Source organism: Protopterus annectens, chromosome 7.part0 (assembly GCF_019279795.1).
Source record: "Protopterus annectens isolate FY-2018-M chromosome 7.part0, PAN1.0, whole genome shotgun sequence".
NCBI lineage: Eukaryota > Metazoa > Chordata > Ceratodontiformes > Protopteridae > Protopterus > Protopterus annectens.
Window position 1 is genome coordinate 900,441,309 of NC_056739.1, and position 21,752 is coordinate 900,463,060.

General features: G+C 46.2%; 1 protein-coding gene across 1 annotated transcript in view; it reads right to left on the reverse strand.

The window, feature by feature from the left end:
- RAD54L2 (RAD54 like 2) overlaps nt 1-21,752 on the reverse strand; it is a 2,252,401-nt gene that overhangs the window by 1,620,794 nt on the left and 609,855 nt on the right. The window contains exon 10 of the mRNA XM_044077481.1: nt 2,495-2,691. Coding sequence (XP_043933416.1) covers nt 2,495-2,691 — 197 coding nt within the window. The remainder of the gene's footprint in view (nt 1-2,494; nt 2,692-21,752) is intronic.

The following is a 21,752-nucleotide window of genomic DNA, read 5'->3' on the forward strand; positions in this document are numbered from 1 at the left end:
GATTGAGTATGGGTGGCGCCATCCACAAGAGTTCAGTGCATAGCTGGGTATTCCCTTTTAGATTTTGGACACAGTTAAAGAATGCCTTTTGATTATCCTTAGCTAGGGAGGCTATTTTTACTTCATAATTAACTTTGGAGGACTTGACAAGATCTCTATTTGTATGTTTAAGCTAGAGAGGGATTTCTTTTCCCGAGCCAGTTCCCTCTTGTTCTTGGACATTAATTTCTTTCTTTTGTTGTACAGCCTGTTTATTCTAGGGGTGCGCCAGAGTGACTTGTTTTTTCGGCATAACCTGCTATAAATCTAGTCAGGTACAACCAATTCTATATAACTGCTTAAGTGGTTATATAGGGCACTGGTGTACATCTCTGCATAGGAGTCCTTTTATCTGCATTCGAGGAGGCTTTGAAACTTATACCATCACTTAGTAGGAAGTCATTTGTCTTTGAAAAATGTTAAAGTGTTTTTGAGCTTAATGGGGTATATAGTCTTATAAGTACATTGAACGAGACTGATTTATGGCCTGATCTTACCAAGGAGGACATCACAAAGGGGTGCAATGCTCTCCCATGTTAGTATGCCAGGACATTTCAGCCTCTTTGTGGACGTGCTGACTAGCTGCTCCAGAGCATTTGCATTGACAAAGTCCAAGAACCTCTGAGCCAGTATGTTTCTATTCTTGTACGTCTCCCAGTCGATAATAGGATAAATAAAATCAATGAATAAGGTGTTAGCTGTATAACAAGTGACTCTAGTAAGTACAGGTATGCAATATGCTTTTCCTGTTTCATGGTGGGCAACTTATAGCCAACTATGACGTGGGTAGGGGGCTTTGCCTATACTTAAAATGCACATGAAATAGCTCAAGAGAGTCATACTGCTTGATAGTCTAGAGACAGAGAGAGAGACATGCAAATCCTTAAAGACAGATACAACTCTTCCTTTGGCTCTTTCATGCTCAGTTTATATTCTGAACGTATGGAAAGCCTTGTAGACCTTCACGGCCAGGGTGCTTTCCATGCCTTTGAACCATGTCTAGGTGACTGCACAGACTTCAGCATCTTCCAAAGCAGGAGCGCTTCCAGGGAGTGCAGTTTCTTTAGACTCCTAGCATTAAACAGTAGCACCCGGAATTTATCTACAGAGAATTTTGTTATGCTGGGAGGTTGGTTATTTTGACACTGCCCAAAAAAGGGACAATAGGGATAGCTAACAGAAGAAGAATGTGAAGATGGAGTGGAGGTACTTAGGGAAAGAACTGATGAGTGGGGCTTAATACACTGATTACAAAGAACAGAGATAAATACAGAGATTACATCAAATAAATGACAAGTTTAGGACCAGGAACAAAACCTTAATCAACTCAGGCAGTCTTATGAAGAGAATATTGTTTCTTGTTATTCTAGGAAAATGTCTAACAAGTAATAGGGATTTTGCAGATGAAAATATAGGTTAAAGAGGAAATGTACTTAACTAGAAAACGTACTGTAACTTCTGGTCTTGGATAACAAGGTTTGACCAAAGGGCACATATAATGAAAATGGGCTTACTGCCAGAAGAATATGTGCACCATGTATGAGGTAAGCACATTTTGTGTATTTAGATGAACATAAAGCAGCTTAAAAAAAAAAATAGAAATTTTATAGATATATATATATATGGGTCTATATGACTTGGTCGACAGTTCATATGATCGACTGTTTATTTGGTCGACAGTTCATTTGATCGACAAGCATTTTAGGTGGGGGGCTTCGCCCCCCACCCCCCCCAAAACTATATACATCAACTCCAGGGTCACACAACATTGGGGAAGGGGGCAAATGCTTGTCGATCAAATGAACTGTCGACCAAATAAACAATCGATCATATGAACTGTCGACCAAGTCATATATATATATATATATATATATATATATATATATATATATATATATATATATCTCATGGCACAGACAGATGGATCTCTTCTGTGATTCAGTTGTCTGGCATACAAATAGGAGCTTTGTAAAACAGGCAGAAAGGGATATAAATTAAGTTCTGTGGTTTCATCACCTATACCAAGGAGGAAGAAGGGTCGCATGTACTAAGAAAGCACATACTGAGGTATGAACCCCTGGAGGAGATGGGGAAAACCACCTCTCCTGACTGAGGGAAGAGGGCAGGCCTTCTTACTTTGTAAAAGTGAGAGACATCCTGCAAAGTCAGCCCACTGCATGTTCCCCGATGGCTCCTTCTGGTCAACCCTTACCTATATACACAACTGGTCAATTGGCTGGGAATGGGCTGATGATCACAGCAGTGTCAAACAAATAAATAAACTCAATTTTACCAGACTGTGTGTACCACAAACAATATGGCACCTTATCTGCCACATTCTGGCAATTTGCTTCAAATTCATGTACAATATGCTTTACACGATATGTAAAACCTGAAGCCATTGTAAAAAATGGATTTCACAAAGTGACAACACAATAATTTTCGTCCTCTATACCTTTAAGAAGTTCCTGCTGCCTGTCTTCTTCATCAAGGTCAATAATCACTGGTCCTGTTGGTTTCTTGCTTTTCTTCTTTCTTCCTGAGACAAACGATTTCTTAAGGGAAAGGAGGCGGTACATCTCATATCCCATAAGGAGAACTCCACCATCTGTTGCCCAGTCATCGATTACCTTAGCTCGTGCTGCTGTTGTCCTAGTAATTCGTATTAGGGAGCACTACATTAAAACACAGCTATAAACAAGACACTTAAATTTGCAGTCATACTATTAACTTAACTGGGTTCTCCTCCACAAAAGACAAAACATGTAGTTATACACTTCTTAAAAAATATTTCAAGAAAAAAATAGAAATGCCTTTTTAAAGCTTACTTTCAGAAAAAAAAAAGACTATAATGTAGCATTTTTTGTTTCTTTTGGGATGTTATCTTTGTCTGTGGTTTCTTAGTTCCTGGATATCAGGTGTACTCTCCCACTCTCTCTCATGATGCTGCTTCCTTAGATGGTTAAAAGTGAGGTAGAGTACATCTTTCAAGAAACACCTGAGGGAACCTATAGCTCATTCAAATCCACTGGACTACTTTGGAGAGAAACGGTAGTCTGCTATTTGTGAAAGCACATTCCAATGCGTGGAACACTGTCCACACAAAGAAGTTAATACAGAAAACTTTGAAACACTGCAATACAAAGCAGTTTTCAGAATAGCCTTTCAAAAGACAAAGACAATTTTATTTTTAAATTAAACACGTAAATCCATGTACTCTGAGGTTCTCCCTCAAAAAAATTACCGAAACACCAGAGACCTCCAAAACACAAGACCGCTACAAAATACAGTTGTGTACACTTACCATAAATGTAGATGTTCGAGTGTATTCACTGTTACAGTCATCACCTGTGAGTTATCTCTGCTGTGGTAGCCCTCAGCTGTCCCGAATACCAGAGTCAATTTTTTTTTGCGTCAGCTACAGTCGCCTGTAGTCTGATGTCAGGTCATCAGTGCTATAAGGCAAGGCAGCTGACATCATTACATCAGTTTTTCTTGCCCTAACCCGTCAGAAGCACAATGAAATAAAGTAAAGTGGTTGTGGTGGCTAAAAGCCACCGTGGGAAGCTTATGTCCCCCTAGGTAAAAAAGATATAAGGGGGATGGAGGGAGGGAAACCTGGACTGCAACAGTGAATACACTCGAGCATCTACATTTATGCTGAGTGTACACAACTGTACTATGTTCTTCGTGTTTCACTGTTGCAGTCATCACCTGTGGGAGGATTCCCAAAGCTGAGGGGAAGGGTGGAAGGATAGGTTAGAGCCCTAGGCGGGCCTACATTATAAGGACAAACGTTTCCATACACGAACCCCTAAACATCGACCCATCTTCATCGAACAGCGAAAACATCGATCGTCCAGAAGCGCAAAAGTGGAAACGTCGAACCGTCATGGTTGGCCCTTCTGCAGTACAGCTCCATAAGGTAAGTGTGCGATAGTTACGGACCTTAGGGTTAGGGTGCGGGTTAAGTTACGTGCATACATGGTGGTATATGTAAGATTTAGTGTGGGGTTAGAAGTAAGGTTTAGTTTAGGGTTAGAAGTAGGGTTTTGGTTAGTGTACATATGTGGTTTATTTAGTTTGTGTAGGGAGTTATGTAGCGGGTGATGGGGTGAGACAAGTATAACAGTTCGACTTTTTGAATTTCGCGGTTTAGGGCGTTTGGTGTATATGCGGTTCGCGGAATATGTGTCGACGTTTAGGTATTCAGGTAAGTAAACATTCGTGTTTATAATATAGACACCCCCCCCCCCCCCCCCCAGGCATGGGTCAGCAAGCCCTGCAGAACTGCAGAGGCAAACCCTACCCTAGACTTCGAGAAAAGAGGTAAGTGGTAATGCTTTGTAAAGGTATGGACAGAGGTCTAGGTGGCAGCTTCCAAGATGTCCCTGGTGGGGACTCCTCTGAGGAAGGCTGTGGAAGTGGAGGCTGCCCTAGTAGAGTGGGTACAAATAGACTTGGGGGGGATTCCCATGTAGTCTGTAGTAGACATGGATACAGTGTGATATCCATTTAGAAATGGTTTGCTTGGAAATGGGCTTCCCCTCTGCCCCTGGGGCAAAGCTGACAAGCAGCTGGTGACTGGAGTTATCTGTGCATGTCTAGTGAGTGCAGAATTCTTTCCCCATTGTTTTGAGGGTTGGGAAAGAAGGTGAGTAGGTGTACAGCCTGGTTGAGGGTCACATCAGATATCACCTTGGGCATAAAGGAAAGGATTGTCCTCAGGGAGACCCTGTCTGTATGGAAAATGATGAAGGGCTCCACAGCCATGAGTGCCTGAAATTCTGAAACCCTTCCGGCTGAGGTGACAGCTAGTAGGAAGGCAGTCTTCCAGTAGAGGTATTTCAATTCGGTTGAAGAAGCAGGTTTGAAAGGAGGTAAGATTAGCTTTTCTAAAACATAGTTCAGGTCCCAGGCTGGCGTGGGAAGCCTTCTGGGCCATCTGATATTAGAAGCCTCTCTGAGGAATTGTTTAATCAAAGGTTGAGAGAAGACGGGTAGGTCTGAATCATAATGGGCTGAAATGGCAGAGGTAAGGATTTTAATAGAAGAGAAGGAGAGGCCACTTTTGAGTAACTCGGCTATGTAATCCAAGATAAGAAGGATGGAAGGGTGTGAGGTACTGGTCCCTCTGGACTAGCTCCAGAAGCAGAATATTTTCCATTTCCCTGTGTAATATTTTCTAGTGCTGGTCCTTCTGGCCTCAGTGATGATGTCTAGGACCTGTTTACTTATTAGGGACTCCTTGTTAGCTTTTAAAGTATACGCCATGCTGAAAGATTGAGAGTCTGCAAGTCTGGGTGCAGTATCTCTCCCCCCCCCCCACCTGGGTCAAGAGGTCTGAAATCAGAGGAAGCTGCTTGGGGGGCTGTAAAGTCAGGCTGCGCAGTAAGGGGTACCAATGCTGCCTGGGCCAATCTGGAGCAATGAGGATGGCCTATGGTCTCTCCTCCCTTATTTTGATCAGTACCTTGGGAATAAGAGGCAGAGGAGGGAACAAGTACACAAAAAGGGAGTTCTAGGGGAAGGTCAAGGCATCCACCTTCCAAGCTACAAGGTGATACCCCCGGTACAGAAATTTTGTAGCTGGTGGTTGAGATGCAAAGCAGAGAGATCAACCATCAGAGTCCCCCACCTCCTGAGTGATTTGCAGAAAGATTTCCCTGTGGAGCTGCCATTCGTGGGGGTCCAGTAAGTTTCTGCTTAGGTGGTCTGCCAGGGTGGTGTTGACCCCTGGTAGGTATTGGGCAATTAGGCGTAGACCCATGGAGGCGGCTGTCAGCCAGAGGTTCATGGCTAGCCTGCACAGAGGGGTAAGATTGCCCCCCCCCCCGTTTGCTGATATACCACATTACTGTGGTGTTGTCTGTTTTTATAAGGAGAACCCCTGGCCTGAGATGGGGGTTTGAAGGATGTCAGAGCCTTTTGTACTACCATCATTTCTTTCTGAATGATATGTAAGGGAAGATGCTGGGCATCTCAAAGACTTTGGGTGCACCTGCCTGCCAGGTGAGCGTCCCAAGCAATGTCTGAGGCATCGGTGGTGATGGGCTGGCCGGTAGGACGGAGGGTGAAGGGAATACACTTGTTTTTGGCACAGGTCTCTGCCCACCAGAGAAACTCGTCCCTTATACATGGGATCAGAGGGAGGGAGGTCTCTAGAGAATGACAGTGCTGACACCAAAGGTTCTTTAGATACCAGTGAAGTCTCCTCATGTGAAGCCTGGCCAGAGGGATTAGGACGACGCAAGATGTCATGTACCCCAGGGCTGGGTAAATTAGAGAGGCAGGAAGCTCTGCTTTTCTGGAGAGAGGAAGGCCATTTGGGATGCTGCATCTAGCAGAGCTCTCAAGAAAATGATCTTCCTGGTGGGAGTTTGCTTTGACTGCTTCCCGTTGTTGGTGAAGTCTTGGGAAGTTAGGAGGGATTAGACAAAGTGAAGTTCATGGAGCAGCTTTTCTTTTCACTCTGCCTGAATGAGGCAGTCATCGAAGTAAGGGTAAATCTGTATATTTCTCTTGTCTGCAAAATGCTATGGCCGGGGCTAAGCATTTGGTGAATACTCTGGGTGCAGTAGATAAGCCAAAGGGCAGTGCAGAGAACTTGTGTTGTGACCCTGCTTTGAAGCGCAGAAATTTCCTGCAGGATTCCCTTATGGGGATGTGGAGGTAGGCATCTTTTAGGTCCAGGGTCACTAGCCAGGTATTTTTTGTCAGCATAGGAAGCAGCAGCTGCAAAGTTAGCATTTTGAATCTGGGGACCACCAGAGAGGTGTTCAGAATGGATAGATCTGAGATGGTGCACCAAGTGCCCTCTTTTCTGGGAAAAAGGAATAGTCTGGAATAAAAGCCTTTGCCCGTTTGTTCTGAGGGGACAGGTTCTACTGCCCCCTGGGATATGAGAGTTTGGACCTGTTTCAATGTCTCTGCCCACTGATTCAGAGGTAAGTCTGGGTATCCTCTTGGAAATGGGAGTTTGTTGAAGGAGAATTTGTATCCCTGAAAAATGACCTTTAAGGCCCATTGGTCCTTTGTTACAGAAAGCCAATTTTGGTTGAAGAGGGTGAGCCTTCCTCCTAGTTTTTGGTGAGTGGGGAGGGGGAGTCATTGGGAGTTTTTGCTTATAACTCCCTGCCTTTGGGGCAGAAGTGGTCCACTGTCTGCTTCTCTGCTGGCCGTGGGATAGGGGGCTGGATGGTCTGTCCCTGCGGGGCTTACCTTGGCCCTATCTGCTAGGTGCAGGGAAGGACCAGTGCTTAGAGCAAAAGTTCCTGCTGAACCTGGGAGGTTGAACCTGAAAGAATTTTTTTACTGTTTGCATAGATTTTGCTTTGTCTTCCATCTTTTTAAGTACCTCTTCTGCTTTTTCACCAAACAAGCCCTCCTTATCTAGGGGTGCATCGATAAGTTTAGACTTGACATGATCGGGGAGAGGTTGTTCCTTCAGCCATCCATGTCTCCTAATAACAAATCCTGTCACTGCTGCCTTGCTAGAGGTTTCTAGGGCGTCATATCCACAGTGTGATGAGTGTTTGGCCACTGGACAAGCAGAGTGCAGTAAATCTGCTAACTCTTTTGAAATGGCACTGTCAGAAAACGTAGAAATCTTTTGTTTTAATACTTCCATAGTCAAAGCACTTAACCACTAAGCCATTTAAGTGTGTTGCCGATATTTTAACATATGGAACTGACAGCAAAGTGCTCTGATAGATAATGCTGCAGAGGTGTATACTTTTTTACCCCAGCTGTCCAAAGTTCTGGAATCGTTGTCAGAAGGAATAGGATTCTTGTCAGAAGGAATAGGATTCTTGGCAGAACTAGTCTTAGCTCCTTTAGGTTCCTGTGTAATGACCTCTTGGTCTGCAGCAGGATTTCTGTACAGGTATTTGAGAGAATCCGGTACTCTGTAACACCTGTCAGGTTTACTGGGAGCAGATGGGAGGGTGTCAGGGGCTAAGCTGGATTCATGCAAAAGATCATCCACCACTTCTAAAATATGGGGGATGGCCAGGGGTCTGTGCTGTGGCAGGTCCAGAAAAGTACAGTTTTGTACCTACCATAAATATAGATGTTCGAGTGTTCACCCTGCTGCAGTCATCACACTTGGGTTATCCTGCCATCAGGCGGTCCCCGCAGTCAGCCTGAATTCCAAAGTCTTGGTCCGGCATCGGTTGCTTTCGCTTCTTCCCTGACGTCAGTGCGCCAGGGGTATATAAGAGGCATCCAATGCCATTTTCTGCAGTTTTTCTTGCCCCAGATGTCAGGTGCCCACAATAGGTAGGCAAAATATATATATGTAGCTAGATAAAAATAAAACAATACCTTTAGGCACAAGCAAATACACCACAGAGGTTGTATAGGATAGAGTGGCATAGATAAGTTCAGCTAGTACAGAGGGGATGGAGGGAGGGTAACCTGGACTGCAACAGGGTGAACACTAAAACATCTACATTTATGGTAGGTACAAAATTGTACTATGTTCATCGTGTTACCCTGCTGCAGTCATCAAACTTGGGTTGAATCCCAAAGCTAAGGATGGGAGGTGGAGTTAAACAGGGTTAGAAGAAGCTAGTAGGCCCTGCAAGACTGCAGTGGCAAAACCAGCTCTAGTCTTAGAATATAGAGGTAAGTGGTAGTGTTTGGTGAAGGTGTGCACTGAACTCCAAGTTGCAGCTTCCAGAATATCCTTGGTTGGCACTCCCCTGAGTAAGGCTGCTGATGTAGCTGTAGCCCTGGTGGAGTGGGACCTAATGTTAACAGGTACCGGTTTCCCATGATGTGTGTAGCAGAAACGTATGCAATGCCCTATCCATTTAGAAATGGTCTGTTTTGAGATAGCTTTTCCTTGTAATCCTGTAGCATAGGCTACAAAGAGCTGCTCAGTTTTTCTGAAAGCCTTAGTTTTATCCAAGTAGTAACGTAATTGCCTGTGAATGTCCAAAGAGTGCAGGAGTCTTTCTCTTTTGTTCTGGGAATTTGGGAAAAAGGTGAGCAATTGAATGGTTTGGTTTAGGGCCACACTGGATACCATCTTTGGCATAAAGGAAGGGTTAATTCGTAGAGAGACTCTGTCTTGATGAAAAATGAGGAAAGGCTCCACTGCCATTAGTGCCTGTAGCTCTGAGACTCTTCTAGCTGAGGTTATTGCTAGTAGCAGGGCAGTTTTCCATGAAAGAAATTTTAAATCAGCTGAAAAAGCTGGTTCAAAGGGCGGCAGTGTAAGCTTTTTCAGAACAAAGTTGAGATCCCAAGTAGGTGTTGGTGCTCTCCTTGGCGGTCTTATGTTCTTAGCCCCTCTGAGGTACTGTCTTAGGAGTGGATGTGAGAATAAAGGAGGATCCGTGTCGTAATGAGCTGAAACTGCTGAGGCGTGCATCTTAATAGATGAAAAGGAAAGTCCTTTGTGCAACATTCTCAGTTAAATATTGTAGAATCTGAGGAATGTTTGGAGCAAGTGGATTTTGGCCTTTAGCCTGGTTCCAGGCACAAAATCTTTTCCATTTTACTGAATAGGTTTTCCTGGTGCTGGGCCTCCTGGCCTCCAGAATGACATCCATAACAGCTTTGGATAGAGGTGTTGGCTGGTTGTTTAGGTAATTTGCCATGCAGCCAGGTTTAAAATCTTGAGCTGGCTGTGTAGAATCTGATTGTCTCGCTGGGTGAGCAGGTGAGGAATCTGTGGTAAAATCCATGGTGGGCCATGTTCCTTAGAACTGGATACCAATGCTGGCGTTGCCAACCTGGTGCAATGAGTACCATTTGTGGCCTCTCTAATCTGACTTTCAGCAGTACCTTTGCTAGAAGAGGCAGTGGAGGAAAGGCATACACTGCTAATGTTTTCCAGCTGAATGAGGGGGCACCCACTTTCCAAGCTTGTGGATGGAATGTCCTTGTGGAAAATTTTTGAAGTTGGTAGTTTTGGGGGCTTGCAAACAGATCTATGTCTGGGCGTCCCCATTTTTGAGCTATCATTGCAAGTACTTGTGGATCTAGTTTCCACTCGTGTGGATCCATGATGTTTCTGCTTAGGTCGTCTGCCAATGTGTTTTTCTTTCCTGGCAGGAATTGTGCTTGTAATTGAACCTGGTAAGACAGTGCTGTGTTCCACAAGGTCATTGCTTGCCTGCATAGAGTGTTGGAATGTGTGCCCCCTTGCTTGTTTATGTACCACATTACTGTGGTATTGTCCGTCTTTGTTATTAGTTGTCCTGGGTGTAAGAGGTCCTTGAAAGCTGTTAGGGCATTCTGTACTGCTAGCATTTCTTTTTGATTGATATGCAGATGCCTCTGATCTGTAGTCCATTTGCCCTGAATGCACTGTCCTGCCATGTGTGCTCCCCAGGCATAGTCCAATGTATCTGTTGTCATAGTTTGCCTGGCTGTGGGTAAGGTAAAAGGCTGACCCTTGTTGAGGTGACATGCCTGTGCCCACCATAGAAACTCCTGTTGAAGGCAAGGAATGAGTGGTATCATTGTTTTCAAGCTGTGGCTGTGCTGAGTCCGTACGCTTTTCAGGTACCATTGTAATTTCCTCATATGCAGTTTTGCAAATGGTATTAGTAGTATGCAAGATGCCATGAATCCAAGGCCTGCAGAATTTTTCTTGCAGGGAGTTGGGTTTTTGTTGCCATTATTTTGAAATATTGAGTCAGCTGTTGTTGCTTGTCTGGCGTGAGATAAGCCATCTGGGCCGTTGTATTCAAGCTGGCACCCAGGAATATTATGTTTTGTGAGGGCACTAGTTTTGATTTCTTTTCGTTTACTGTGTACCCTAGGCAACTTAGAAGGTGTTTGACAAATGCCAGATGCTTTAAAAGAATGTCCTTGCTTTCTGCTTGAATAAGGCAGTCGTCCAGGTATGGGTATATCTGAATTCCTTTTTGTCTGCAGTATGCAATTACTGGTGCCAGGCATTTTGTGAAGACCTGGGCGCAGTAGATAAGCCAAAGGGCAGTGCAGAAAATTGATAATGCGTTGAACCTGCAATGAAGCAGAGGCATCTTCTGCAATTTTGTCTGATAGGGACATGCAGGTATGCCTCCTTGAGGTCCGTTACTAGCCAAGCATTGTTGCCCAGCATGGGAAGAAGCTGCTGTAGTGTTAGCATCTTGAATTTTGGTAACTGCAGATAGGTGTTCAGAACTGAAAGATCCAGAATGGGTCTCTATGCTTTGTCCTTTCTTGGGACTAGAAAAAGTCTTGAGTAAAATCCTTGTCCTTGCTCCTGTGTAGGTACCTGTTGAATGGCTCTCATGTCCATGAGAGCTGTAATTTGTTTTTGTGCCTCTGCCCATTGATTTGGTGGCAGGTTTGGCATTCCTTTTATCCATGGTAAGGTATGAAAATGGAATCTGTATCCTTGAGAGACAATGTTTAGGACCAATTTGTCTTTTGTGATGATGTGCCAGTTGTCTGCAAAAAATGCTTAACCGTCTGCATAGACTTTGCCTTATCCTCCATTTTCTATAAAACCTCTTCTGCTTTGACACCGAATAATACATCCTGCTGTAAAGGTGCATCCAATAATTTTGCTTTAACATGATCAGGAAGGGTTTGTTCTGTTAACCATGCATGTCTACGTATGACAGAGCCAGTAACAGCTGCTCTACAGGAAGCTTCCAATGAATCAAATCCGCATTGTAAAGTATGATGTTATGTGATCCTATCTCGCCTACATTCTGAACTGATGGGTTCGGAGCCGATCCCTCGGCTCCGACTCGGCACGCTTATGCTATAGAGCGAGGCCTCTAATTGGCTGAGCTATCTTTATCCCAGGATGCACCACCACTAATCCCCCAGATCTCGTTTGCCGCTTTCAGAGCTTGGACGTGGTCTCAACATTGGCTGGGCTAAGTACTATTTATTAGGCTTTTTCCTGTCAGTATTTTGCTTCAATTAAATCCAAAAGCTGTTTTAACGGCTATTCTTTGTATACGAGTGTTTTTGTGAATATTAGTTGAGGTTTTTGTGTTATTTCCTGTCAGGGAAGGTTCCCGTTTAAGTTAGAGGGGCCTTCCCCTGTGGTTTCTACTACCTTAGTTGTTGTGTGTGGGTCAAGTACCCGTTTAAGTTAGAGGGTCTTGACCCTCTTTACCTCTTTATCTCTTTTTTTCTTTGGACAGTTTGTCTTGTTAAAAAAAAAAAAAAAAAAAAAGGCTTTAGTTTAAAAATTTAACACTAAACTAGTGATATATTTTTTCTTGTGTGTCAAACCTTATTTCTAGTTGTGGTTAACTGTGTTTTGGCTTGATTATGTCGAAAGAACACAAACCCTCCGGGTTTAAAAAATGCACGAGGTGTGGCTTCAAAATGTCCATAACGGACGACCACTCCTCGTGCGTCTATTGCCTAGGTGCTAAACATCTGCAAGAGTCGTGCAGTGTATGCCATGCGTTCTCTTCTAGAGTCCTCCAGGAGAGGAAAAACAAATTAATCCTCAAAGGATTAATCATGCCTTCCTTCGAGGAGGCTTTATCTTCCTCTCCGTCTCCTTCTAAAAAGAGGAAAGCGTTGGCTCTGACCAGTCAGTCGGAACCGACCGCTAAAAAAACTAAGCAGACTTTTCCATCGGCTCCACGGACTTCGGAGCCGAGGTCGGAACGGTCTGCCTCGATGCCTCCAGCCTCGACTCCTCTGGTTTCGGAGCCGAGGTCTGGGGCATCGAGAGGCGGGTCACCCTCATCGGCTCCACTGATATTGGAGCCGATAAGGGTTATCAGCTCAGACACTTCCCCCTCGGAGCCGAAGTCCTTATCAGCACCGAGGGAAATTTCCTTGAAACCTTCCTCGGAGCCGATAATTGTTGAGTCGTTTTGGAGCCGGTCCCCGAGCCCTTCGGAGCCGATGGAGAAATCGGTTCGGGCCCGATCGGTATCCTCGAGATCATCCAAGATGTCTGATTCGGACATCGACAGGGTGCTCGCCGACTCTTCCAGTCTCCGGTGTTCCAAAAGCTGGTTTCGGCTCCAGCCCATTTGGCTTTGGAGCCGATGGTCCACTCCCCTACTCTGTTTCCTCCTCCAACAGCTTCTGCACCGTTGGAGCCGGTGCTGGTGGAACCTGTGGAGGTGTTAGGGTCGGGCCCGACCCTTGCTCCAACTCCGGCTCTTGGGTCGGAGTTCAGTGCACGGACTTCTTCCTTCGGCCCTGGGGGGGAGGCTTCGGGATTGATGCTTTCGGTCCCAAGTCTCCCTCTTGGTGCGTCGGCGGGAGTACCGTCCACTGTCGTGGCCACGGAGGTGGGACCCTCCCAGGATTCTGGTGGTCCCGCCTTCAGGGCTATGAGGAGTGCTTTAGCCAAATCCTCCTTGGCTACCTCCACAGTTTCCCGAGCTCCTTCCCTACATTTGGAGGCTGGGTCGTTGGCAGTCCCCCTGTCCTTAGACAGCGGAGCCCCTGGGCCTCAGGTTACCCCCGCTGGGGTTTCTCCCCCTCCTGGAGGTCCTTCTGAAGCCTCTTCGGAAGAACCTCCCAGGAAGAGAACGTGCAAGAGGAAGCACGTTGACTCCCCTGATGAGTCTCTGACATCTGACACTGATCTCGATGATGCAGAAGGGTCCCCCAAGTCGTCCTCGGATGATGTCTCCTTTGCAGACATCCTGGAAGCCCTAAAACAACGAGGCGGCTGGCAGTCCAAACCTCCCTCTGCTGATGAGTCGGTGTTCCTGAAGGCCTTCGGGGCTCAGCCCTCCGCCTCCTGGGTGTCTCCGCCCTTCGACGAGCTCTTGGATTTGATCTGTCGAAGGGCGTGGGAACACCCAGACTCTGTGGAACCGGTGCCCGCTCGTCCGAACAAATTTCTCTCGGCGCCCCCGGATAGAGAGTTCCTTACTAAGGGTGTGGCTGTAGATGCTATGGTGGTGGCATCTGCTACCCAGCAAGATGTAGCAGAGGCTTCTCCGTCCGTCCATCTTCCTAATAAGGAGTCTAGGAGCATGGATCGGTATGGAAAGCGCACCCTTAGTTCAGCGGCCTTTACACTGAGGTCCTTGAACTACCTGACGCACTTTACGAGATTCCAGAGGGATCTGATTAAGGAGCTATCAGATACCCTCTTGGGTAACCTGCCTGAGGAGCTGGCCCAGACAGTTGGCTCTCAGCTGGCTACAATGTCGTCCATTTCGAACTCGTCCATGAGGCTCATTTCGTATGCGGTCGAAGGGGCGAGTAGAGCGGCGGGTACAGGCATTGCTCTACGGAGACAAGCCTGGCTCCGCCTGTGTCATTTCGCGGAGGCCTTTAAGTCTTCATTTGCCGACGCCCCCTTTGATGGGTCCTCCCTGTTTGGACCCAAGGTAAAAGACACAGTAACCCGCTGTGAACAGGAAGGTAAGACTCTGACTGCCGTAGGGGCACGATTTTCCACTCCCTTTCGGCCTTATCCCAAGGCTAAAGAGGAGGGAAAATGTGGTTCCGTAGATCTCAGAAGCCTTACCCCTCTCAGCAGGAAGGTTCCCCTCCAGAGGCAGAGGAGGGAAATTCATCGAAGACGCCGTCCCAGAGGCGGCAGAGGCCCTCGCAACACTGGAGACCGCGAGTCCTTTCGTGGCTCTTCAGCCTTTCATAGTCCCTGAGGGATTGCCCGGCTGTGCTGCTCGGAGCCAGTCGGGGTCGTTCTCGAAACACCTGAAGGCCTGGGAAGGGATCACTCAGGACCGATGGGTGCTTCGGATTATCGCCGGAGGTTACTCCATCCCATTCTCTCACCCCCCCCCCTCCGTCCAACAAAATCCCCCCCCTGCCACCCAGTCAACGGGATACTGCAGCCTCAGAAATTTCAAAGCTGCTGCAAAGGAGTCATCAACCGGTCCCCGCAGACCAGATCGGATTAGGGACTTACTCAAGATTCTTTTTGGTGCCAAAAAAGACCGGGGACTTGAGGCCCATTTTGGACCTCAGCATCCTAAACCGTTCAGTCAGAAAGTCCAAGTTCTGAATGGTCACTCTACAAACCATTCTCCCATTGCTGGAGAAAGGTGTTTGGATGTGCTCCATAGATCTCAAGGACGCGTATTATCATATCATGGTACATCAAGCGTCCAGGAGACATCTGCGCTTCAGCCTAGGAGGCAGTCATTTTCAGTTCCATGCGCTGCCCTTTGGTCTCACCACAGCCCCCAGGGTGTTCACCAAGTGCTTGGCAGTAGTGACTGCTCACCTGAGAAGTCTAGGATTCCAGGTGTTTCCGTATCTAGACGACTGGCTCCTAACTGCCACCTCCAAGCATCTACTTCTGCGGAGCCTACAAGCCACTATCTTACTGGGCAATTCCCTTGGAATCACCTTCAATTGGCCAAAGTCTGTGTTGTGGCCATCTCAACGAATAAGATTCATAGGGGTAGAGATAGACTCAAACCAAATGCTGGTCTATCTACCTTCGGACAGGATTCAAACCATACAAAATCAAGTTCGAGCCTTAATTCCCAGGTCCAAAGCCCCAGCCAGAATGGTCCTGCAGTTATTGGGATCCATGTCGGCAACAGTTCTTCTAGTCCCCTTGGCAAGGTTGCACATGAGAATCCTCCAGTGGCTTCTTTCAGCTCAGTGGTCCTTTCAGGAACTCCCTCTCAGTCACCTCATATGGATCACGGAATCTTGCAAACGGGACCTTCGCTGGTGGCTAGTACCCTCCAATTTGGATCAGGGACGACCCTTTGTTCTTCCTCCTCCGGCGGTCACTTTGACCACGGACGCCTCCCAGACGGGGTGGGGGGAGCATTCCCTGGGCAGGTCAGTCCAAGGCAAATGGCAACCGGAAGAGTCTCTTCTTCATATCAACATCCTAGAAATGAGGGCAGTACTCCTGTCCCTTCAAGCCCTTCACGATTATCTCCCACAGGGCGTAATCGCTGTTCACTCAGACAACATGTCAGTTGTCTGGTACCTGTACAAACAGGGAGGGACCAGATCCTATCCTCTTTGCAGAGAAGCCATGAGAGTTTGGGAATGGGCAGTCTCAACCAAACGCTTCCTAGTGGCTACTCACATACCGGGCAAGTCCAATGTCATAGCCGACAGACTGAGCAGAACAATCCTCTCCCCTCACGAATGGTCTCTGAATATGACAGTGGCAAGTCAGATTTTCAACGAATGGGGAGTTCCGTGTTGTGACCTCTTCGCGACTCCTCTGAATGCGAAGTGCAAGGAATTCTTCTCCCTAATCCCGGCTCCAGGGAAGAGCCCCATGGACGCATTAGTCCATCCTTGGCCCACCGGCTTGCTTTATGCCTTCCCTCCAGTTCCACTCTTCCCCAAGGTGATTCAAAAGGCATCTCTCTTGGGGAGCAATATGATCTTGATTGCTCCTTACTGGCCTCGTCAAGTGTGGTTTCCCTATCTTCGGAAACATGCCCTGGAAGGTCCATGGTTTCTGGATCAGATACCAGACCTACTGGTTCATCAGTCGGGACTATTCCACCAGTCCCTACACACCTTAAAATTGACGGCTTGGCTCCTCCTCTTCCGACGATAGTTAGGAGTCATACATTGGATCCAGATGTTGTACACATATTATCTTCGGCCCATAAGTCTGCTACAAAGAAACTGTATGCTAGCAAATGGAAAAGGTTTGCTATTTGGGCTCAACTCCGGGGCCTGGACCCCATTTCTATTCCCGTGGCAGAAGTACTAAAATTTCTGACCTCTCTTTTCAATCAAGGCTCTTCAGTTTCTACCATCAAAGTACAATTGGCAGCAATTTCTAATTTTCACGAATCCATAGACCCACCTTTAATGAGCAACAGATTGTGTAAGACCTTCTTGAAAGGTGCTGCTCTATTAAGACCTCCGATTTCTCATCCTGCACCTTCTTGGGATCTCGATATAGTGTTACGCGCCTTGACTTCTTTCCCCTTCGAACCAGCAGCCACATGTGATCTAAAGTTTCTATCATGGAAGACAGCCTTTCTGGTGGCGATTACTTCTGCCAGAAGAGTTTCAGAGCTTCAAGCTTTGTCAGTGAAACCCCCGTACTTGGTTTTTCATAAAGACAGAGTATCCCTCAGACCAAATCCTTCCTTTGTTCCTAAAGTTTGTTCTACTTTCTGCTTACAACAATCGTTAGAGCTTCCAGTTTTTTTCCCAAAATACTCTAACAAAGCGGAATTCATATTCCACACACTAGATGTCCACAGACAGCTACGTTTTTATTTAGACAGGACCAAACAAACAAGGAAAACAGATCAGTTGTTTGTATCCTTTGCAGATAACAGATTGGGCAACGCTGTCACAAAGGTCACTATTGCCAAATGGATCAGGGACTGTATTACTCAAGCATATATTTATTCTAACAAAGAGCTTACCACCTCTGTCAAGGCTCATTCTACAAGGGCTATGTCTACTTCGGTAGCATTTCATTCTAAGCTTGCTATTAGTGACATTTGTGCTGCGGCTACATGGTCTTCCCGCACCTTCATTTCCCAGTACAAATTAGATGTGGCTTCTAGAGGACGAGCTTCATTTGGTTCCACAGTGCTCAGGAGTGTTTTCCAATGAGCCACCCGGGATTTAGGTGCTAGGGGCGCTGTCCCATCAGTTCAGAATGTAGGCGAGATAGGATCACATAACATCTTTTAGTTATGTACTCACCATAACTTCAGATGTTTGGGATCCATCTCTACATTCTAATAACTCCACCCTCCTTCCCCCTTCCTTGGAGATCAGAGGATATCAGAAGGTCCGAATCCTGTTGTTTCATCTTGAAACATCTAACAATGTTATATAACCAAGTTGTGCATGTGTGCATGAATGCGGACAAACAAGATCTGGGGGATTAGTGGTGGTGCATCCTGGGATAAAGATAGCTCAGCCAATTAGAGGCCTCACTCTATAGCATAAGCATGCCGAGTCGGAGCCGAGGGATCGGCTCCGAACCCATCAGTTCAGAATGTAGGCGAGATGGATCCCAAACATCTGTAGTTATGGTGAGTACATAACTAAAAGTTTGCCCACCTGTTCAGCTGCATGCAACAGATCCTGCATTTCCTTGAATTCAGACTGTTCAGTATGTGTGCTCATTTTTTGTTTTAATTGAGACATTAGGAATTGCTGATATTTCAGCATGTGAAACTGACAATTTAATGCTCTCACAGCCAGAGTTGCTGAGGTGTAGATTTTCTTTCCCCATCTATCTAGGGCTCTGGAATCCCTTTCAGAGGGCACAGGATTTTTAGCCATAGAAGCTTTAACTCCCGTAGGACCCTGGGAAATTCTTTCTGGGTCAGCCACAGGGCTTCTATAAAGGAATTTGTGTGAGTCAGGTACTCTGTAGTATCTCTCTGGTTTGGCTGGAGCAGGAGGTAGAGAGTCTGGATTTAGACTAGACTCCAAGTAAACATCATCCACAATATCTAAAACTGGAGGGATAGCAAGAGGTCTGTGCTGGGGTAGTAAAAGGAACTCTCGGAGCCTTTTCTTAGAATCAGAGTAGTCCTGGCCATCACAGTGGAAATGTTCCCTCATGGTATGTAAAGTTTCCCCAAAGGAGTAGTCTTCAGGGGGAGATGCTGAGGGAATAGAGTCTTCAGCATCAGAGTCTTCATAAGGTGGAAAAGTGTAATCCTGTTCCTCAGAGAAATCTGAGGAAATTGAAACCTGGTCAGAGGAAGCATAATCCTCCTCTTGTCTTGATCTTTTATCAGGAGGGGGATGGGAACCCCTGATTAGGGTAATCAAATCTTCAGCCATCTTAAGCATCTGTTGCTTAGGCATGGGGCCTTGAGTTGTAGACTGATGTACAGTCTTCTTTGGTTTTAAAGGAGTTTTAAGCTTAGCGTGTAGTCGATCTGAAGACACCTTCTGCAACCAAAGGTGTTTCCACTGCACCTTCTACTTCTGCTCTGGTGCTGGAAAGGCCTAATTGAAGATGGCTGCGTCGGCCTAGTAGACTCCACTTGAGAATCCGCAGCTGTCTGGGGTTCCAGTTCTGCGGTCGTCAGGGGCTGCATAGGCACCTCACTGAAAACCGGAGAACCGGCGGCAGGCCCAGCAGAGAGCTCGGAATCTGGCTTGTTCCTAGGTTGCCTGTCCTTATCCTTGCGTTTTTTTATGCATGCCGATTGTCAGCTGCTCCAATGGCATGATATAATTAAATTTCCTGCCAAAATAATGTCATGCGAAGTTAAAACGCCGTTTGATAGTTCGTTTATTAAACCTAGCACAAAACCGACAACCTGTGACGTTGTGGTCTGGGCCTAGGCAAGGAATACAATAGGAATGGAAGTCCTTATGAGGTATTTGCTTCCCACAAGAAATGCAATTGTTAATTTTTTCTGACATCGGACTGAGGCAAGAAAAGGTTCTCCAATGGGGTACTTAGCTTTATTGAAGACTTCGGATTAAAATTCGAATCGAAAATCTCAGGTGTCGGCCGACCGGCACTTGCGAACTGCTTCTGCTTCGGGCACCGCGCAACAAGAAAGACTGAAGAAAATGGCATTGGATGTCTTTTTTATACCCCTGGCGCACTGACGTCAGGGAAGAAGTGATAGCAACCGACGCTGGACCAAGACTTTGGAATTCAGGCCGACTGCGGGACCGCCTGACGGCAGGATAACCCAAGTGTGATGACTGCAGCAGGGTAACACGATGAACATCTAGTCTTTTCTTAGACTGGGGAAAGTCATGAGATTCCCAATGGAAAAGTTCACTGAGGGTGTGAAACGTTTCCCCAAAGGAAAGGTCCTCTGGAGGCAAGGCAGAAGGGATAGATTCCTCTGCATCTGAATCCTCATAACCAGTCAGAGGTTGCTGTTTCTCTTCAAAATCTGAATGGTCAGATTCCTCAGAATCCTGTTCTGTCAAATTCTGGAGAAGGGTGCCTCTTCCTTTTAGAAGTTGTGGCCTGACTACCCTGGATAAGGGAGATGAGATCCTCTGCCATTTTAAGCATTTGTGCTTGAGGTGGTGGTGGAGCAGGAGCAAGATGGTGGCTAGATGCAGATTTTCTACAAGTGGCTGGCTTCTAGGCCTGAGAAAACCCGTCACTCTGAGAGAAACAGTAGTCGGATGAGAAGACATTGGTTTTTGTCTTAGAATCGGTAGTGCGAAAGGCCTCCTCGGAAGCCGGTGCCTGGGTCGCGGCTCCAGACCCAACAGACAGCCAGCCAAAGGCTCGAAAGATGAAGATTTCTGCGGCATACCAGACTCCGAAAGGGTCTCGGTTGAGGCCTGCGTAGATATAGAATTGGGCATCAGGGGCTGAGAAACTGCCTCACTGAATTCCAGAGAACTGATGACCTGGTTAGCGGTAGAGTCGTCGGAAGGCTTAGCCTTGTGTGGTCTGTCTCTATCTTTACCTCTGCATTTTTTCGGAATGTCCACGTATATTTGGCTGATGGATGCCATACCAGAATGCAAAGATGGAACATGAAAATAACTGTCTACAAGAGATTTATGGCGAATGGTTCTCACATTAAAGAGGGCACAGAACTGGCAATGGTGGACGTCGTGGTCTGGACCTAACCACTTGACGCAGTAAGAATGGAAGTCTTGGTATGGCATCTGTTTTCTGCAGGCGATTCTAAATTGTTAACTTTTTCGGACATCGGTTAGTGCAAGAAAAAAGGTTCCTCAACGGGGAACTTAGCTTTAGAAGTTTTCAGCTGAAATTCAAACTCTGGTATGGACCAACTGGCACTCGTGCAAACTGCTTCTGCTACGGGCTCCATGGCAAGAAACACTGATGTAATGACGTCTGCTGCCTTGCTTTATAGCACTGATTGACCTGATGTCAGACTACAGGCGACTCTAGTCGACACAAAAAAAAAACATTGACTCTGGTATTTGAGCTGGCCGAGGGCTACCACAGCAGGGATAACCCACAGGTGATGACTGCAACAGTGAAACATGAAGAACATCTATAACACAGTCCTGACAGGATCCATGACACACAGCAACATTAGTGTTTCATCCACCAAGCCTGTAAGGTGTAACACTCAAAAAACAAATTTTCTTCTCACTGGAGACTTAACAGTGACACACGGATGTCCAACTCACCAGGCTGGACAAGGAGAAAGTCACAGTCAGCTGCCTGTCCAGTGGCAGGATTCGTCAGATCACACATGCATTCATGTCTCTCAGCAACAAATACTGTTATGACTCTGACATAGCTCACGTTGGTGTGAATGACCTGAGATGCACCTCACTGGACGATATGAAGAGAAACATGGTTGAGCTCTCTGAGTATGTGTCCCTGGCAGGTATGTCCCTAGCCCTGAAAGCATATTACCCTCACCACGAATGATGTCACAGTATAAACAAAAAAATGACATTTCAATAATTGGCTCAGTTTTTGGCGTCATTCAAAGGGGATCCAGTTCCTGTTATCCTAGGTAGCCATGCTAGACAAAGCTTACTGCTTTGCCTGAGACGGTTTGCACCTAACACCTCTAGGCTTTGGCTACTGGCAAAGACTCTTGCCTCTCCCACAGTGCCTTTTTTAGGCACGGTCTCGAAAGCAACATTATCAACATGAAATTAACCAATCAGAACAAAATAAGGGTCATACTGCTAAATGCTAGGAACTTAAACCAAAAACTACTCTACCTGGAAGTGCACTTCTATCACTAGAAGATGTAGCTGTCAGTGTAGTTACAGAAACATGGTACAAGACCTCTCAGACTACCCCCACCTTACAATGCTACAATGCATTCCACAGATTTAGACCACAAAATGAGGGTGTGAAAACCAAAGGAGGCAGTGTTTCAATCTAT